This window comes from Pristiophorus japonicus, chromosome 2 (assembly GCF_044704955.1).
Source record: "Pristiophorus japonicus isolate sPriJap1 chromosome 2, sPriJap1.hap1, whole genome shotgun sequence".
Classification (NCBI taxonomy): Eukaryota; Metazoa; Chordata; class Chondrichthyes; family Pristiophoridae; genus Pristiophorus; species Pristiophorus japonicus.
The window spans coordinates 53,473,946-53,494,151 of NC_091978.1; the positions used below are offsets into that span (position 1 = coordinate 53,473,946).

The 20,206-nt window shown below is 47.6% G+C and overlaps 2 protein-coding genes and 2 pseudogenes across 5 annotated transcripts in view; 2 read left to right on the forward strand and 2 right to left on the reverse strand.

The window, feature by feature from the left end:
* The window catches only part of LOC139228124 (zinc finger protein 271-like), a 37,159-nt pseudogene extending 34,695 nt beyond the window's left edge, over positions 1 to 2,464 (forward strand).
* LOC139237959 (uncharacterized) overlaps positions 1 to 9,606 on the reverse strand; it is a 27,476-nt gene extending 17,870 nt beyond the window's left edge. For both annotated transcript variants that reach the window (XM_070867306.1, XM_070867297.1), the window contains exon 1: positions 9,291 to 9,606. In XM_070867306.1, coding sequence (XP_070723407.1) covers positions 9,291 to 9,317 — 27 coding nt within the window. In that variant the 5' untranslated portion in view covers positions 9,318 to 9,606. The remainder of the gene's footprint in view (positions 1 to 9,290) is intronic.
* LOC139237989 (zinc finger protein 79-like) lies at positions 2,413 to 12,012 on the forward strand. Of its 3 annotated transcripts, none has more exons than XM_070867378.1 (2): positions 2,413 to 2,472; positions 10,121 to 12,012. In XM_070867378.1, the coding sequence occupies exon 2, from the start codon at positions 10,223 to 10,225 to the stop codon at positions 11,180 to 11,182; it is 960 nt and encodes a 319-aa protein (XP_070723479.1). In that variant the 5' UTR covers positions 2,413 to 2,472; positions 10,121 to 10,222; the 3' UTR covers positions 11,183 to 12,012. The 3 variants fall into 3 exon arrangements, with proteins under 3 accessions (XP_070723479.1, XP_070723469.1, XP_070723485.1); XM_070867368.1 differs by lacking the exon at positions 2,413 to 2,472 and adding an exon at positions 9,672 to 9,762; XM_070867384.1 differs by lacking the exon at positions 2,413 to 2,472 and adding an exon at positions 9,672 to 9,762 and having other exon boundaries at positions 10,197 to 12,012.
* Positions 12,013 to 15,254: 3,242 nt separating this feature from the next.
* LOC139228691 (zinc finger protein 271-like) overlaps positions 15,255 to 20,206 on the reverse strand; it is a 176,813-nt pseudogene continuing 171,861 nt past the window's right edge.

Below are 20,206 nucleotides of genomic sequence, written 5' to 3' on the forward strand. Positions count from 1 at the left end.
GAAGCTGCTGGGTTTAACCACCAGTACTTCTGAGCCCAGTCAAACAAACAATTTCCCATGTGGGACTGTCATGGGCGGTGGATTCTGGGGGAGATTAGATTATTAAACAGACACTATCCTCACAATGTAAAAGAGAATTGTTTTAGGAACAAGTATTTCTATAGTGACTTTTAATCCATTTTAAATAATCATTTTTGATTTGTTCCAGAATGTGGGCATTGCTGGCAAGGCCAGCATTTATTGTCCATCTCAAATTACACTCGAGATGGTGGTGGTGAGTCGCTTACTTGAACCACTACAGTCCGTGTGGTGAAGGTCCTTCCACAATGCTGTTGGGGATGGAGTTTCAGGATTTTCACCTTGTGACAATGAAGGAACGGCGATATATGACCAAGTCAGGATGGTGTGTGACTTGAAGGGAACTTGCAGATGATGGTGTTCCCATGCACCTGCTGCCCTTTTCCTTCTAGGTGGTAAAAGTCATGGGAAGGGTAGGGTGGCAGGTTCCCTTCCATAAGAACATAAGAATTAGGAGCAGGAGTAGGCCATACGGCCCTTTGAGCCTACTCCGCCATTCAATAAGATCATGGCTGATCTTCGATCTCAACTTGACTTTCCCACCCAATCCCCATATCACTGAAGGATATTTGTGAGCCACTTGGGATTTTAATGACAATCCAGCAACTTTCTTGGCTACTTTTGTTCTAGAGCCTGCCCCACAAATTCCCTGATTGATTAAGCTCAATTTTACAATCTGCCTTTGTGTTTTTGTGAGTTCTCTCTTGCACTCCCTTTTACCTGTTTATATTCATTTTACAGGGTATTAGAAGGGGAGGATTTGTAGATGGGAAATTTAACTCCCAACATCACATCAAGATCTGACAGAGTCAGTCTATTTGTTGGGACCTGAATATTATCAAACAAAACATGGAAGCAAACTGCAGTGTTGACGGCGGGGAGAAACTGTACGTGTGTTCCATGTGTGGACGAGGATTCAGTCGCTCCTCTGGCCTGGCGAAACACAAACGAAGTCACACCGGGGAGAAACCATGGAAATGTGGGGACTGTGGGAGAGGATTCAATTACCCGTATGAGCTGGAAACTCATCGACACAATCACACCGGGGAGAGGCCGTTCAGCTGCTCTGTGTGTGGGAAAGGATTCAGTCAGTCATGTGACCTGCTGACACACCAGCGAGTTCACACTGGGGAGAGGCCGTTCACCTGCTCCGTGTGTGGGAAGGGATTAATTTCTTCGTCCCACCGACTGAGACACCAATTTGTTCACACAAATATGAGACCGTTTAAATGTTCTGACTGTGAGAAGAGCTTTAAAAGCAAAAAGGCTTTGCTGACACACCAGCAGGTTCACTCTGAGGAGAGGCCGTTCACCTGCTCTGTGTGTAAGAAGGGATTCACCTCTTCATCCCATCTACTGAAACACCAGCATATTCACACCAACATGAGACCTTTTAAATGTTCTGACTGTGAGAAGAGCTTTAAAAGCAAAAACGATCTGGTTACACATGAGCGAATTCACACTGGGGAGAGGCCGTTCACCTGCTCCGAGTGTGGGAAGGGATTTACTGGTTCATCCCAGTTATTGAGACACCAGCTTGTTCACACCAACATGAGACCTTTTAAATGTTCTGACTGTGAGAATAGCTTTAAAAGTAAAAAGGATCTGCTGACACACCAGCGACTTCATTCTGTAGAGAGACCATTCACCTGCTCCGAGTGTGGGAAGGGATTCACAAATTCAACCACCCTGCTGACTCACCAGCGGGTTCACACTAGAGAGAGACCGTTCATCTGCTCCGTGTGTGGGACGGGATTCACAAATTCAACCCACCTACTGAGACACCAACTTGTTCATACCAATGTGAGACCTTTTAAATGTTCTGACTGTGAGAAGAGATTTAAAAGCAAAGCGGTTCTGCTGAAACACCAGCGAGTTCATGCTGAGGAGAGGCCGTTCACCTGCTCAGAGTGTGGGAAGGGATTCACTTGTTCATCCCATCTTCAGACACACCAACGACTTCACGCTGAGGAGAGGCCGTTCACCTGCTCAGTGTGGGAAGGGCTTCACTCGTTCAACCCAGTTTTTGGTGCACCAGCGAGTTCACACTGGGGAGAGGCCGTTCACCTGCTCCATGTGTGAGAAGAAATTTGCTTCATCCAGCCTCACTGAACATCAACTTGTTCACACTGATAAGAAACCTTTTAAATGTTCTGACTGTGAGAAGAGCTTTAAAAGCAGAAAGGATCTGTTGGCACACCAGCGCACTCACACTGGGGATTGGCCGTTCACCTGCTCTGTCTGTGGGAAGGGATTCAACAGTAATTACCAACTTCTGAGACACCAGCGAGTTCACACCGGGGAGAGGCCGTTCACTTGCTCTGTGTGTGGGAAGGGATTCACTGATTCATACAACCAACTGAGACACCAACGAGTTCACAAGTGACTGCATTGGTAGGATTCTGCGGTTATTGTTGCTGTTAATCACATCCAGGACTGAACCATGTTCACTCTGACAGTTGGATTCACTCCTGCTGTGGAACTCCACCACTGACCCTGCTGATGGTTGCAGGCTCAGAGAGTGGCACCTCCAGGAGTGGACTGTAACAAAGCTGGGTTTCGGTATTCTGACAAATATATGGCGAGATACCAGAGGAATCCTTATTGGTTAAGATCTGGAATGCACTGCCTGAATTCAGTTTACAGAAGAATAGAGAGAAATATCACCCCCAATTGAAGGAGACAAAAGCAGCCATTCGAGAAGCTGAGAGATCTTTGGAAAAGAAGATAGTGCTCAATTATGGTAATCATTGCAAAAGCTTTTCCAGCTACGTCAGCAGGCAGAAGACCATTAAAGATGTTTTAGGGCAGGGGTGGGCAAATATTTGGGCTGAGGGCCACTTAACAGGTTTTGCTGAGCTATTAAGGGCCGCACACCAATGTTCCCCCTAAGGTGGGCGGCCGCACGGTCACGCATCAATCACGAGGTCCCACGCAGGCCAGGCCGCTCACCAGCTCCTGCTGCTGGAAGAGATGCAAGTTGAGCATCTGAAATCCGGAGATCTGGAACCGGAAAATGTTCCCGAATCTGGACCCGCCGCTGCCCTCACCCCCGCCTCGGACCGCCGACCTCGTCTCCGCCTCGGACCTCCGCCTCTGGTCGACCTTGCTCCTGCCTCAGAATCCTGCATTGAGCTGACCATGCCCCTGCCTCAGGCCGATCCCGCCTCTGCTTCAGATCAACGTCACACCTGCCTAGGGCCGCCTCCACCCTCCCTTTCTCCCCCCCCCCCCCCCCCCCATTATTAAGATATTCCGAAATCCGGAAATACCCGGACCTCAGCCCGGGTGTTTCACGATTCAGGACGTCAGACAAAATCCGGAAATAACCGAAATCCAGAATGACCTCGGTCCCAAGGTTTCCGGATTTCAGACGATCCACCTGTACCGCGTAGCAGATTTAAAGGGGCTGCTCACCACCTCCTGCCACTGGAAGAGACACCGTGCAGCAGATTTAAAGGGACCGCACATGTTGGTGAGAACTCAGTGCTAAATTGGTAAATTTGAAACAGTCCAATTCTTCTTGTTGAGCATTATACCACTTCTACCCTCCCAATAATTTATAAACACAAATTCAGATAGTATCTTAAATACACAAAATGTGGCGTAAAATAGTAAAATCTTTCATTACTGAAAGTCTATGTGGCTGTTTGGCAGAGCGGCTCGAGTCTTTTGAAGCACAAGTAGCTCTTTGTGGACACTATTTCTGCTTCAAAAAACTGAAGATAAATCATTAATGGAGACTGGCACAGCAAGCCAGTTCCACAAATGGCACCACAGAATGGTAGGATGTGGGTTTGTGCCCATTGTCCCTCATGCAGCAAGTCCGGAATCTCCACTGGACTGTTGGGAAGAAGGAGAGGGTCAACAGAAAATGAGCATGTTCCCACAAGGCAGTAAATGTGGAGGGTGAGACACCACGGGTCACAGTTAGAGATCTGGGGCCACCTTTTCTCTCAGCTGAGAATGGGACGTAAAGACTAAAAACACACAACAAAAGTAAAAGGCAAAAGAAAACATCGAAGGGTTTGTTTAAAGAAAGTACTAACTTGGTAAAATAAGTGTAGGTAGTTCATTAGCTAAATTCTTACTTTCTCCAACAATCATATTCCAATAAGTGATATTGCAACTTGCTGTTGATAATTAGAGATGTACTTTGTAGATCAATTGTGTGAGGTTAAAAAGCACATTGCTTCCCATTTGGGCATTCATGTTGCTGCAGAACTGCCCAGACTGTTTCCATAGTTATTTTCTTTTCTTTTTGGCCATTTTTAGTAGTAGTCCTTCTATTCCTGCTCCTAATTCTTATGTTCTATTTTCTTATGCTTAGCTCTGTCTACAGAACGCTGCTTCTACTGTTTAGCATGCACATAGTCCTGTGTTGTAGCTTCACCAGATTGGTACCTCATTTTTAGGTACGCCTGGTACTGCTCCTGGCATGCTCTTCTGCACTCTTCATTGAACCAGGGTTGGTCCCCTGGCTTGATGGTAGTGGTAGAGTGAGGTTGCGAGGCCATTCACCTGCTCTGTGTGCGGAAAGGGATTCGCTCATACGTCTCGTCTCTGAAGCACCAGTGAGGTTACACTGGGGAGAGGCCGTTACTTGCCCTGCGTGTGGGAGATTCAAGAATTCAGCCAACCTGTGGACGCACCAGCTTGATCACACTGGTGAATGGCCGTCGCGATGTTCCGACTGTGGGAAGGACTTTAAAAGCTTCTGGCAACTTAAGAGACAACCAGCGAGTTCACACCGGAGAGAGGCCGTTCACCTGCTCCGTGTGGAAAGGGTTTCAGTAATCTCTCCAACCTGCGAACATACCAGTGAGTTCACATTGATGAGAGATCCTGCAAGTGTTCTGACTGAGGGAAGAGCTTTAGCAGACACAGGAATCTATCACGCTGCGGTTAGGCCCTTTGTCTGCTCTGTGTGTGTCATAACCCTGCTGAGACACCAGCGAGGTCTCACTGACGAAAAACCTTTTAAATGTTCTGACTGTGGGAACAGCTATAAAAGCTCCAATATCATCATCATAGGCAGTCCCTCGGGGTCGAGGATCAATGCTTCCACATTAAAAATGAGTATTCAGGAGACTGATGAACTCATTTTAAATGGTGAAAGATGCCTGTCCGTGAATTTTTTCTAATATGAGGTGGCCGTTGTACACCAGCCACCCCACAGGCTTGACGGAGCAAGGTCTTGGTCTAGTGGCAAAGGGATCCAGGACGACTGGAGACCAGGCTCCGCCACATGTGCCAATACATACACACAAACTCAAACATACTCCTACTGTCCTTCCTTCCAGGACCTCTCTCTACGTGGAATTCACTAATACGCAATGTGAGCCTCACGACCTCACAGCCTCGCTAATGGCTCATGCTGCACCTTCTCTCGGTCTTGTCCACACTGCTCCACCTCTGGGTTTTGTCCGTCCTCGAACTCCACTCCCGAACTCTGCTCCTCCCCACTTCAATCTCCGCTCCTTGCCGGTCCCGACCTCTGCCTCTCGTCGCTTCCGACCTCTGTTTCTTCCGCTCCTATTCCTGGGTCCCGACCTCTCTACTAGGCACCACAATGCTCCAAGACATGTCACTAATCATCTACCTACATTCTGATTACGTCTAATTTTGTCGCCCACTTTGGTTATGTCACCCTCTCAAGACCGTTGTTGATTCTGCTGCTGCTGCAGTGGCTAGTTTTTTTTGATTTGCCCACAGCTCCAGCCTCATGTTTTAAAAACCTCCAAGAACCTGCTGAGACACCAATGAGTTCACACTGTTCTATAGTGCAGGGCCCTGCAGATCACTGGGACACCATGATTGTGAAACGGATTAATGTTTTATAAATTTTGCACTGCTGTTTAATCTTTCAAACAGCTGACTGACATTGGCTCCCAGTTAAGCAAAACCTCGATTTCAAAATTCTCGTCCTTTGTTTTCAAATCCTTACATGGCCTCGCCCCTCCCTATCTCTAATTACCTGCAGCCCTATAACCCCCTCCCAGAGTTATCTGCACTCCTCTAAATTCTGCTCTCTTGAGCATCCTTGATTATAATTGCTCAACCATTGGTGGCACTGCCTTCAACTGCCATGGTCTTAAGCTCTGGAATTCCCTGCCGAAACCTCTCTGCCTCTCTTCCTTTCTTTCCTCCTTTATGATGTTCCTTAAAATGTAGCACTTTTAGTCACCTGTCCTAATATCTCCTTATACAAAAGCAAAACACTGTGGCTGCTGGAATCTGGAATAAAAACAGAAAATGCTGGAAATCTCAGCGAGTCAGGCAGCATCTGTGGAGAGAAAGCAAAATTATCGTTTTGGGACAATGACCCTTCGTCAGAACTAACGAAGGGTCGTTGAGCTGAAATGTTAACTCTGCTTCCTCTCCACAGATACTGCCTGACCTGCTGAGATTTCTAGCATTTTCTGCTAATATCTCCTTATATGGTTTGGTGTCAAACTTTTGTCTTTTCATAATCGTGTGAAATGCTTTGGAATGTTTTACACATTAAAGGCATTATATAAATGCAAGTTTTTGTTTTTGTTGCTGATTTTCTTGATTTGCCCTTTCATGGTATTACGTAGAATGTACGGCACAGAAATAGGCCATTTGACCCAACTGATCCATGTCGGGGTTTATATTTCACACAACCCTCCTCCCACTCTGTCAACATATCCTCCTGTTCCTCTATTGTGAGAGGTTTGACAGTCACTTTGCCATCTGATGCCTGTCCGACTGGCCAATGTGTGAGGGTTTGCAGTGATTGTTGGCAGCCTATTCAACCTAGGGGGCATCACAGTCCAAAAAAAATGCCCCCTTTGCAGACTTGGCCTTTGCTGCTGGGGTGACTGGACAGTGATCAGTAGCAGGAGCCTAGGGCACTGAGGATAACTGCAGCCCAGGCTGGGATCAGCTGACAACCCTCAGGGTGCAGCTGGAATGTGCAACCTGCATTGGGAAGCGGCAGCAAGGGAGGTCAAGGGTCCGCAGGGAATGTTTAAAAAGTCAAGAGCAAGGAGAAGGCAATAAAGCAGGGTAGCACTGGGGGAAATGATAAGCAGAGTGTGACAGGAAGAGACAGAATGTAAAAACAGAAGAGTGTGTCAGAAAGTGGGATCAAAGCACGGAAAAATGGTTAAAAAAAATTAAAAGCTCTTTGTCTGAATGCATGCAGCATTCGGAACAAAATAGATGAGTTGTCGACACAAATAAATATAAATGGGTATGATCTGATAGCCATTACAGAGACATGGTTGCAAGGTGATCAAGGCTGGGAACTAAATATTCAGGGATATTTGACAATTCGGAAGGATAGATGGAAAGGAAAAGGAGGTGGGGTAGCTTTGTTAACAAAGGATGAGATCAGTGCACTAGTGAGAAATGATATTGGCTCAGAAGATCAAGATGTAGAATCAGTTTGGGTGCAGATAAGGAATAATAAGGGGAAGAAGTCACTGGTGGGCATAGTCTATAGGCTCCCTAACAGTAGCTACATAGAAAATAGGTGCAGGAATAGGCTATTCGAGCCTGCACCACCATTCAATATCATGGCTGATCATGCACTTCAATACCCCATTCCTGCTTTCTCTCCATACCCCTTGATCCCTTTAGCCATAAGGGCCTCATCTAACTCCCTTTTGAATATATCTAACGAACTGGCCTCAACAACTTTCTGTGGTAGAGAATTCCAAAGGTTAACTACTCTCTGAGTGAAGAAGTTTCTCTTCATCTTGGTCTTAAATGGTTTGCCCCTTATCCTTAGACTGTGACCCCTGGTTCTGGACTTCCCCAACATCGGGAACATTCTTCCTGCATCAAATCTGTCCAATCCCGTCAGAATTTTACATGTTTCTATGAGATCCCCTCTCATTCTTCTAAATTCCATTGAATATAAGCCTAGTCGATCCAGTCTTTCTTCATATGCCATCCCGGGAATCAGCCTGGTGAACCTTTGCTGCACTCCCTCAATAGCAAGAATGTCCTTCCTCAGATTAGAGGACCAAAACTGTACACAATATTCAAGGTGTGGCCTCACCAAGGCCCTGTACAATTGTAGTAAGGCCTCCTGGCTCCTATACTCAAATTCTCTCGCTATGAAGGCCAACATTCCATTTGCCTTCTTCACTGCCTGCTGTTCCTGTATGCCAACTTTCAATGACTGATGTACCATGACATCCAGATCTCGTTGCACCTCCCCTTTTCCTAATCTGCCGCCATTCAGATAATATTCTGCCTTCGTGTTTTTGCCACCAAAGTGGATAACCTCACATTTATCCACATTATACTGAATCTGCCATGCATTTGTCCACTCACCTAACCTATCCAAGTCACCCTGCAGCCTCTTAGCATCCTCCTCACAGCTCACACCGCCACCCAGCTTAGTGTCACCTGCAAACTTGGAGATATTACACTCAATTCCTTCATCTAAATCATTGATGTATGTTGTCAATAGCTGAGGTCCCAGCACTGAGTCCTGCGGCACCCCACAAGTCACTGCCTGCCATTCTGAAAAGGACCCGTTTATCCTGACTCTCTGCTTCCTGTCTGCCAACCAGTTCCGTATCCACGTCAGTACATTACCCCCAATACCATGTGCTTTAATTTTGCACACTAACCTCTTGTGTGGGACCTTGTCAAAAGCCTTTTGAAAGTCCAAATACACCACATCCACTGATTCTCCCTTGTCCACTTGTTACATCCTCAAAAATTTCTAGAAGATTTGTCAAGCATGATTTCCCTTTCATAAATCCATGCTGACTTGGACCGATCCTGTCACTGCTTTCCAAATGCACTGCTATTTCATCTTTAATAATTGATTCCAACATTTTCCCCACTACTGATGTCAGGCTAACCGGTCTATAATTACCCGTTTTCTCTCTCCCTCCTTTTTTTAAAAAGTGGTGTTACCCTCCAGTCCTTAGGAACTGATCCAGAGTCGATAGATATTGGAAAATGATCACCAATGCAGCCACTATTTCTAGGGCCACTTCCTTAAGTACTTTGGGATACAGACTATCAGGCCTTGGGGATTTATCGGCCTTCAAATCCGTCCCCAACCTCACTACTACTGTTTGGTGGTCAGTACACAACTCCCACTAGCGTTTTCTGCCCTTTGGTATTCCGCAGCTCCACCCATACAGATTCCAAATCATCCAAGCTAATGTCCTTCCTTATTATTGCGTTAATTTCCTCTTTAACTAACAATGCTACCGCACCTCCTTTTCCTTTCCTTCTCCTTGCATTTCCTCTGCCCACCTGGGGCTTGCTTGCCGTGTCGCAGTTCGAAGTAGAGAGCTTGTTTTTGGAGTCTCGTGTCAGGCATGCAAACGATGTGCCCCGTCCAACGGAGCTGACCGAGCGTGGTCAGTGCGTCGATGTTGGCCTGAGCGAGGACACGGGAGTAATTGGTGTCAGCATCATACACTCTCTGGTCTGGGAAAGCACGGGTGCGATACAGAGTAAAGCTCGCTCTGCACTGTCCTCTCAGGGCAGGAGTCCCGCCCCTCAGGCTCCCCGATTGGTTGTAGGACCGTCGCCACGTCAGTCCTCTCTCCCCATTGGTCGGAGCTCACGTCAGTCATCACCGTGGACTAGATCATGTGGCCCCGTCCAGCTCCGTTCAGAAGATAACGTGTTGTGGCCGCGCAATCTGCTCCGATCGGTGCCGAGGGGCGTTTGGAGGCTCCGGTTTGTATTTTCATGTTATTTATCTCCCCGCCCGCGCTTCTCTCCGCTATTTATATATTTTTAAAAATCCTCATAAAACTCACTTTCCGCCGGGGATCCGGACTCTCAGATGCTGTGTGTCCTGAGCATGCGCGGTGCGGGCCGAGCGTCTGTGGAGCAGGAGAGGTGTCGGCTACAACTCAGCGCGGCGGCCGGGCGTATTCTGGAGCGCGGGGGCTCGTGTGTACTGCAGCCGTCATTGTTGTTGGTCCTTTCAAACAACATGTGCAACAGCTGGGGCCTGAAAATCAGTTTCACTGGCACTGGGGGACATGAGACAACATTCTCCCTCTTACCCTTTTCTAAACTCCATTTACAGGTTTTCAGAAGTGGAGCATTTACAGACAGGAGGCTCAGTTCAAACAGGATCTGACAAGATTTGCTTGATTCATCAGGATCTGAATATCATTGGCCTTTGCGCATGGAAGGAGACAGCAGCGATCGCAGCACGGACAACCCGTTTACCTGCTCCGTTTGTGGACGCAGGTTCGACCGATCATCCCAACTGGACAGTCACAAGGGCAGCCACACTGGGGAGAGACGGTATGAATGTGGGCAGTGCGGGAAGAGATTCATTTATTTGACGTCCCTATCCAAGCACAAGCGCAGTCACACCGGAGAGAGACCGTACCAATGCGAGGACTGTGGGAAGAGATTCATTTACCCCTACCAGCTCATCAGCCACAAGCGCAGTCACACTGGAGAGAGACCATATCGATGTGAAGACTGCAGGAAGAGATTCATTTATCTCTACCAGCTCACCAGCCACATGCGCAGTCACACCGGAGAGAGACCGTACCAATGCGGGGACTGCGGGAAGAGATTCATTTACCCCTCCGGGCTCACCAGACACAAGAGCAGTCACACCGGGGACCGACTATATAAATGTGGGGACTGTGGGAAAGGGTTCATTTATCCATCCGAGCTGGAAGCCCACCAGCGCAGTCACACTGGGGAAAAGCCGTTCAATTGTCCCGTGTGCGGGAAGGGATTCACTCAGTCGTGCAACCTGCGGACACACCAGCGAGTTCACAGCGGGGAGAGGCCATTTAAATGTGCCGACTGTGGGCAGAGCTTCAAAAAATCGCAGTACCTGATGAGACACCAGCGTATTCACACTGAGGAGAGGCCGTTCACTTGCTCCAAGTGTGAGAAGGGATTCACTCGGTCATCCAGCCTGTTGGAGCACCAGAATGTTCATACTGGGGAGAGGCCGTTCACCTGCTCCGTGTGTGGGAAAGGATTCACTCGGTCATCTAACCTGCTGACACACCAACGTGTTCACACTGGAGAGAGACCGTTCACCTGCTCCGTGTGTGCAAAGAGTTTCACTCAGTCATCCAACCTGCTGAAACATCAACGAGTTCACAATATTCTGTAGCGCAGGGCCCTGCAGACAACTGGGGCAACATGAACATGGAATGGATGAAAGTTGTTTTATAAATGTTGTACTGCTGATAAACTGTTGTGCTGATGATTCCCTTGATTTGACCTTTCATGCTATTACATACAACGTACAGCAAAGAAACTGGCCATTTGGCTCAACTGGTCCGTGCTGGTGTTTATGCTCCATGAGATCCCTTTCACCCTACTTCTCACCCCATCCACATAATCTTGTGTTGCTTTCTCCCTCGTGGCATTCCCTTAGATGTATCTGCTATTTGCCTCAACTACTCCATGTGGTAGTGAGTTCCAAATTCTCATCACTCTCTTGAGTAAAGACATTTCTTCTGCATTCCCTCCTGGATTTATTAGCATCCATTTTATATTCTGTTAAGCTGACCAGTATGTTGTTGTATTTTGTGTTGTTTTGATGAATGAAACATTACTGAGTCCCTGTACCCATGTTATGTGATGAAGTGCAAGACAAGTAAAGACCCAACATCTGGGTGTGAATCTAATAATAACCTCACGGACAGGTATGATAACCAGACCAGCTTGTGGTTATAGTCTGGTCACAGATGGACTAAATTGCCCAAATTAGCAGGAGTTCAGGAGGCGGTCAACAGACGGGTCCAAACAATCCCATTTCTTGAGCGGTAACCAAGCTTGTGTATAAGAACAGGCCACTGTCAGTTGGAACAGATTTAAGATAGCACACGTATCCACTGTGATTCTATTCTGCAGCTTGAGGGAATTGTCACCTGATCTGTGTTATGCAGCGCTCTTAATAAAGCCTGGAGAGACAATTTGTGTTCTGGTGAGCTTGATTATCTGGTATCTGAAACTCTGTGACTCCCGATCCCTAGAGTCGGCCTCAGTGTTTGGAAAGGGATTCCCTGGTGGTGGAATACACCATTCAGGCAGTGCATTCCAGAACATCACGACTTGCTGTGTAAAAAAAAAAAAATGAAGTAATTATCTGCACGAACATTTTTCCATCCTTCTGTACATGCGCACTGTCGGAGCTGCCCCTTTTGCACATGTGCGCCCCCATCCCCCTATGCACATGCGCAGTAGCCACAGTGCAGCATGAGCCCCTGCTTTGTTCAGCTCCAATGATCATGGTCCCGGAGAAGCTGGATCGAAAGGGGAGAGAGGGGAAGATAGGCAGAGAGTGGGGGAGACAGAGATTGAGAGGGGGAGATGAGGAGAGAGAGGGGGAGCAGAAATTGAGAGGGGGGAGATGGTCAGGGGCAGAGAGAGAGGGGAGACGGCAGGAGGGAGGTGGGAGATCGGAGGGGGTGGAGCCGAGAGAGACGGAGATCGAGGGCATTGGAGGAGGTGGAGAGAGGTCAGGAACTCAGTAGGGAGGTGTTAAATTGTACAGAGAGCACAGTGGGGATGGTGGAAGAACGTGATCCAGTTCTAAAGAGGGGGTTTGAGAGCGTGATCCAGATGGTAAGACTGAGATTCGGAAGTCACAACACTGTCACATCCAATGAAGCTGTTAACAATCCATGACCTACACCAATGCCTCATCTATGGTAGCGGGGAGGGGGGGGAAGGTCAGGAACGTGTTGGGGGAGAAGGTCATGAATCCGTGGGGGAGGAACTTGGGCAGGGGGAGAAGGTCAAGAACCCGGGGGTGTGGCGGAGGAGGAGGAAGGAGGTCAGGCACTTGGGCGGGCGAAGAAAGTCAGGAACTTGGACGGGGGCAGCAGGAACTTCTTTGGGTGGTGGATGAAGGTTTTAACCCGAGAGAGTGAGTCCCATCTGTTCCCAGTGAGCTCTGTTCTATCGAAGGTTGGCAGTCAGAATGGCTCAAATTAAACTTTGCAAAGTGAAACTTCGGGGTGTGTCTTATCCTCTGTATCCTTTAGTTACCAGCCCTCCTGCCAGTGACCCTCATAATTTTGAGCACTTCTATCACGTCTCCATTTAACCGTCTGCTCCAAATTCTATTGCCATTGTTCTGTGAATATTGCTGTGATCGAGGTGCTGGATGCCAGTGCCTAGGGAATGGGACATTCTATCCTTGTGAGCACCGAGTGTCAGCATCCAGCAATCTCTGGTCAGGGACTGTCTTTTTACACTGCCATTTGGGATGGTGCAACAATAAATGCGAGTTTACTGTGTGGTGTGGAGGAAAGAAGGACCTTGGAGTGTATGTCCATAGATCCTTAAAGATCTCAGGACAGATCGATAAGGTGGTTAAGAAGTCATACGGAATGCTTTCCTTTATTAGCTGAGGCAGAGAATACAAGAGCAAGGATGTTATGCTTGATCTGTATAAAACACTAGTACTGCGTGCAGTTCTGGTCTCCACTTTACAGGAAAGATGTGATTGCACTAGAGAGGGTACAGAGGAGATTTATGAGGAATAAAAACAGAAAATGCTGGAAAGCTCAGCAGGTCAGGTAACATCTGTGAAGAGAAAGCAGAGTTAACGTTTCTCAGAACTGGAGAGAGTGTTCGGAAAGAACAGATTCTTAACAAGCACTGAAAGGGAGGGAAAAAAGAACAAAAGGGAAGGTCTGTGATAGGTTGGAAGACAAGAGAGATGGTGGCCCAAATTCAAATGGTAATACCAGGAGGTGGAAAAACATTAGTCAAGATAGGGTGTGAATCATAGGCAGTCCCTCGAAATCGAGGAAGACTTGCTTCCACTCTAAAAGTGAGTTATCAAGTGACTACAGTCCAATATGGAAATTACAGTCTCTGTCGCAGGTGGGACACAGTCATTGAAGGAAAGGGTGGGTGGAGAGAGTCTGGTTTGCCGCAAATTCCTTTCGCTGCCTGAACTTGCTTTCTGCATGCTCTCGGCAATGAGACTCGGAAGTACTCCGCCCTCCTGGATGCATTTCCTCCATTTAGGGCGGTCTTTGGCCAGGGACTCCCAGTGTCAGTGGGGATGTTGCACTTTATCAAGGAGGCTTTGAGAGTGTCCTTGAAATGTTTCCTCTGCCCACTTGGGGATCACCTGCCAGGTAGGAGTTCCGAGTAGACCGCTTGCTTTGAGAGTCTTGTGTCGGGCATGCAAACAATGTGGCCCACTCGACGGAGCTGGTCGAGTGTGGTCAGTGCTTCGATGCTGGGAATGTTGGCCTGATTGAGAACACTGATGTCGGTGCATCTATCCTCCCAGGGGATTTGCAGGATCTTGCGAAGACATCGCTGGTGGAATTTCTCCAGTGATTTGAGGTGTCTACTATATATAGTCTACGTCTGAGCCATACAGAAGGTCGGGTATCACTACAGTCCTATAGACCATAAGCTTGGTGCCAGATTTGAGGGCCTGATCTTTAAATGGTGGGATAATGACCAACTGCCATTAGAGACCAGGAGAAATAAGAAAGAAATTGGCTCTGAGGGGAAGGGGGGCGGGGAAGGGAGTCAAAGATTGGCAGTGGTTACGCTCTGAAATTTTTGAACACTGTTGAGTCCAGAAGGCTGTAAAGTGCCTAAACGAAAGATGAGGTGCTGTTCCTCGAGCTTGCGTTGAGCTTCGTTGGAACAGAGTAGGAGACCGAGGACAGAGAGGGAATGGAGAATTAAAGTGACAGGCGACCGGAAGCTCAGGGTAACTGTTGCGGACTGAACAGAGGTGCTCCGCAAAGCGGCTTTCCAATCTACGCTTGGTCTCCCCAGTGAAGAGGACACCACATCGTGAGCAGCGAATACATAATACTAAATTGAGAGAAGTACAAGTAAATCGCTGTTTCACTTGGAAGGAGTATTTGGGGCCATGGATATTGGAGAGGGGGGAGGTAAAAGGGCAGGTGTTGCATCACCTGCGCATGCATGGAAAGGTGCCGTGGGAAGGGGAGGGGGTGCTAGGGGTGACTGTGGAATGGACCAGGGTGCCACAGAGGGAGCGGTCCCTTCGGAATGCTGAGGGGAAGATGTGATTGGTGGAGGAATCACGCTGGAGGTGGCGGAGGAAGCTCCAATGAACGTGGAGGCTGGTGGGGTGAAAGGTGAGGACAAGGGAAACCCTGTCGTTCTGAGAGGGAGGGGAAGGGGTGAGAGCAGAGGTCCGGGAAATAGAACAGACACGGTCGAGGATCATGTTAACCACGGCGGAGGGGAATCCTCTGTTGAGGAAAAAGGAAGATATGTCAAAGGCACTAGTGTGAAAGGTAGCATCGTCAGAGAAGATGAGACGGAGAAACTGGGAGAATGGAATGGAGTCCTTACAGGATGCAGGGTGGAAGGACATGCTGTCCAGATAGCTGTGGGAGTCAGTGGGCTTATAGTGGGTACTGGTCGAAAGCCTATCCCCAGAGATGGAAACGGAGAAGTTGAGGAAGGAAAGGGAAGAGTCGGAGATTGACCATGTGAAGGTGAGGGAAGGGTGGAAATTGGATGCAAAATGAATGAAATTTTCAAGTTCAGGGCAAAAGCAGGAAACGGTACCGATACAGTCATCAATATATCAATATGAGGATGCTGCCAGGACAGAAATGTTTAGCTATGAGGAAAGATTGGATAGGCTGGTGTAATGGATAAACCTGTGAGTATGCTTTGGAACAGAGCAGGCTAAGAGGAGATTTAATTGAGGTGTACAAAATTATGAGGGGCCTGGATTGAGTGGATAGGAAGGACCTCTTTCCCATGGCAGAGGAGAGGACAATAATCAAGGGGCATAGATTTAAAGTAATTGGTAGGTGATTTAGAGGGGAGATGAGAGATTTTTGTCACACAGATGGTGTTGGGGGTCTGAAACTTACTATCTGAAAGGGTGATAGAGGCAGAAACCCTCATCACATTTAAAAAGTACTTGGATGTGCACTTAAAGGGCCCAAATTTCCCCCAAAGTTTCCCCCCTTTTTTTGAGCAAGTAGCTTTTTTTGGAGTAACTTAAAAATCGCAAATTTCCCCATTTAACTTGCTACAATGTAAGTCAGTTAGTTACGTTTTTTTCTAGTTTAGTTTGTTCTCTCCAAAAGGGGGCGTGACAAGCCACTTATGCCTCTTCTGGCCATAGAAGCAAATTTGGCCAGCTGAAAGTTACTCCAAACTAAGGCCAGTGTATGTGGCCACTTTTGTAGGCACAGAAAAACCTTACCTACATTTAAGAAATCTGCGCAGTTAGCCAGAGATGTGGGGGGGTGAGTGAGAGGATTCCAAAGCACTAAAGACCTTCACAACATCAGCACAACATCTTCAGCACAACAGCTGCACAACATCATCACAAATAAATGAAAGATAAATCAGCCACTGAAAATAGAGCAGTCCTACCTTGCCGACTGCAGAACGCACCGGCTAGCCCTCCCGCCAGGGCTAGGGGCAGCAGGCACACATGACTGTAGGGGTGAGGGATTTTTACTTTTTACAGTTGACACTAAATGTTGCGTGGTCCTAATGGAGGATGATTCAGTTTTGATGCAAAATATCTTTTATTGTAAATTTTACAGTGCACTTCATGATACCATCAATAACAACAACAGGAAAGAAAGTCTGCACCCATCCCTCACCCACAGCTCGGGGAAAGTGCACTTCCTCATAGGGTCAGTGATGGTGGTGAGGGGGGTTGGCGCCTGGCTTGGGTCTGACCGCGGTGGCTGGTGCGTGGAGTGAAGTGGGAGTGGCATTTGAGTCTCTGGCCTTTGTGCACTTATTGCAGAAGCCAGCTCCCTCATGGCATCTGCCATCGTCTGCACACCCGCTGAAATGCCCGCCCTCAGTTCTCATCTCAGTGCAGAGATTTCACCTGACAGTGTCGCGACCTCATCATGCACCCCACTGACGGCTGCCACGAATAATCTTGTGAGGGCATTGGTCTCCTAACCCAATGAAAAAAACTGATTAACTTCTGCTGAGGGCTGCCTCTCAGGAGAGACTGGTCGTCTTCTCCTTCCCCTCTCCGTGGCACCCTTCCAGTGCGAGGCGCAGGCTGGGACGGTGTGGGACTGGGTGTCCCAAGATGCATTTCCTGACTGCCACTCGGACCCGCGAGCTCGTAAGGTGTGAACCCATGGAAGGTTGCCGAGGAGCTAATGGAGGGTTCTGGCAGTGTGATGCCCTGTGATATGTCCTGATCCATATCACGGTCAGCATTCTCCTGAGCACACATTTCCATGGATCCCTCCTCCCCCCACCCACCTTGGTCTGCAGCGCACGCATCTGAATCCTCAGGATCTTGAGGAGTGTCTTCTTTTTCTGCAAAAGACAACACAACAGTCAAATGGTTAGCAGCACAGGAGGGGACAGGATGGGTGGCATGAATAGTCTCATGCGAAGCAGGCCAGTCAGCAGGTTGATTTGAAGGGTGACTATGCATTTTAATGACTCGCCCTCACCCTCACCCTCGCATGTGGGTCCAGCTTGTGCAGAGCTGATTCTTTTTCTGCGGGTGCAAGTCAACAAGGCAGCAACCCTCAGTTCCAGGGGTGTCAGTTGGTGCAGGTTTGGCGGACCTTCTCGTGTTCTAGTTCTCTCCCTCTTGTGGGCCAATTTCTTCTGCAAAGATGAAAATATTAATTGTCAGACATGGTGCGCTTCTGATGGGTGGCACACATACAGATGCTCACATTTTCCAATACAATTTAATTTAAAGATGATATTACTTACACTCACTACTTGATCAACATCCTGGCATTTCTTCTTGCACTGGCTTCCACATCTTGCGGTGTGGACCCCAGCGGAATATTCTTCTGCAACTAGGTTCCATCTTCTCATTTCCTTGGGTGAAACTTTTGGCGGACCACTCTTGCTGATAACCTGCTCCAGCCATTTCTCCTCAATTACAGTCACTAATTTCTCCACTTTCTCATTGTGCCATTCGTCTATTGGACTCAAGCGCCGGTAATGTTCAAAGATCACACTTACACCTATCCAGCACTTCTTTCCACTCCCTCAGCCACACAAAAATCAATATTCGGACCTCACCTATATATATGCTCCATAACCAATCAGTCTGAGGACGCTCTCCCTTTAATTGGCCGATTGCTAAGCTTCCTGTCGCACTGCGCATGCGCACAAACTGAATCGGCCATTGCGCATGTGCCGGCACGACACAAAACGCTGGGCTCAAGCCCAGCCCTCTTGCCGGCTGCGCTGAGCATGCGTGGCTGAAGCTCCACACCCCCAGGCTCTGCAGCGCCACACCGATGGATCCGGACGACGAGGGAGCGGCCAAAGTCAAAGGTAAATTTTTGGCGCTTTTTTCCCCCCAGGAAGTCGGCGCAACACAACTTACTGCACCGCTCGAAGTGGCTGGGGAAATTTGGGGCCAAAGAGCTATGACCTAGAGCTAGAAGGTGGGATTAGGCTGGATAGCTGTTTTTCGATAGACACGGACATGATGGGCCGAATGGCGTCCTGTGTCGTAATTTTTCTGTGATTCGATGGGGCATCATCTCCCTTTGATTTCGATTTCTGACACCAGGCAACAGAAAAGGGTAATTAAAACACGACATAAACAGACTTTTCAGGTGTGAGACATCACACTTCAGAACAACACGTCTGCCAGCTCTTGCCACAAACCTCAGTACAGTCAACCTTTCAGTAACTGCAGTCCTGATTTAAGTAACTAGTAGTTTAACATGTCTAGTTCAGCATTTGTATTTCAATGCAAACTAGAAAAAAATCTATTTATGACAATAATTAAATCATAGTGATTGTGAGAATCGATTGTCACCTTGATACCGTCCATGCCCACTGATCGCAGAAGGTATCAAGTGTATGATTAGGCAGAGTCAACATGGTTTTAATGAAAGGGAAATCGTGTTTGACAAATCTGTTACAGTTTTTTGAAGATGTAACTAGTAGGATGGATAAGCATTTGATAAGGTGCCACACAAGAGGTTATTACACAAAATTAGGACTCATGGGGGTAATATATTAGCTTGGATTGAGGATTATTTAAAAGACAGAAAACAGAGTAGAAATAAACAGGACTTTTTCAGGTTGGCAGGCTCTAACTAGCAGGGTACCGCAAGGATCAGTGCTGGGACCTCAGCTATTTACAGTCCACATTAATGACAGATGAAGGGACTGAGCGTAATGTATCCAATTTTGCTGATGATACAAAATTAGGTGGGAAAGTAAGCTGTGAGGAGGTGCAAAGAGGCTGCAAAGAGATATAGACAGGTTGTTGTGGGCAAGAACATGGCAAATAGAATACAATGTGGGGAAATGTGAAGTTATGCACTTTGGTAGGAAAAACAAAAAAGCAGAATGTTTGTTGAATGGTGAGAGATTGGGAAATGTTTGCATTCAGAGGAACCTGGATGTCCTAATACACAGAAAGCTAACATGCAGGTATAGCAAGCAATTAGGAAACCAAATGGTGTGTTAACTTTTGTTGCAAAGGGATTAGAGTATAAGAGTAAAGAAGTCTTACTACAATTATGCAGGGCATTGCTGAGGCCATACCTAGACACTGTGTACAGTTTGGGTCTCTTGCCTAAGGAAAAACATACTTGCTGTAGAGGGAGTGCAACGAAGGTTCACTGGCCAGGTTCCTGGGATGGGGGGATTGCCCTCTGAGGAGAGATTGCGTAGAGTTTAGATGAATGAGAAGTGATCTCATTGAAACATATGAAATTCTTAAGGGGCTTGACGGGGTTAATACTGAGAAAATGTTTGCCCTGGCTGGGGAATGTAGAACACGGAGTCACAGTCTCCGAATAAGGGGTCGGCCACTTAGGACTGAGATGAGGAGAAATTTCTTCACTCAAAGGGTTGTGAATCTTTGGAATTCTCTACCCCAGAGAGCTGTGAATGCTCAATCGTTGAGTATATTCAGACGTCGATAAATTTTGGGGAACTAAATGAATTATGGGATATGGGGATAATGCGGGAAGGTGGAGTTGAGGTAGAAGATCAGCCATGATCTTACTGAATGGCGGAGCAGGCTCAAAGGGCCAAATGGCTTACTTCTACAAAGTGCTGTAGTACAGCGGGACCTGGGGGTACATGTGCATGAAACACAAAAGGATAGAATGCAGGTACAGCAAGTGATCAGGAAGGCCAATGGTATCTTGGCCTTTATTGCAAAGGGGATGGAGTATAAAAG

What these genes read in the sequence shown, in the direction of transcription:
- LOC139237989 (XM_070867378.1), top strand. Translation starts at nt 10,223, where the DNA reads ATGGAAGGAGACAGCAGCGATCGCAGCACGGACAACCCGTTTACCTGC.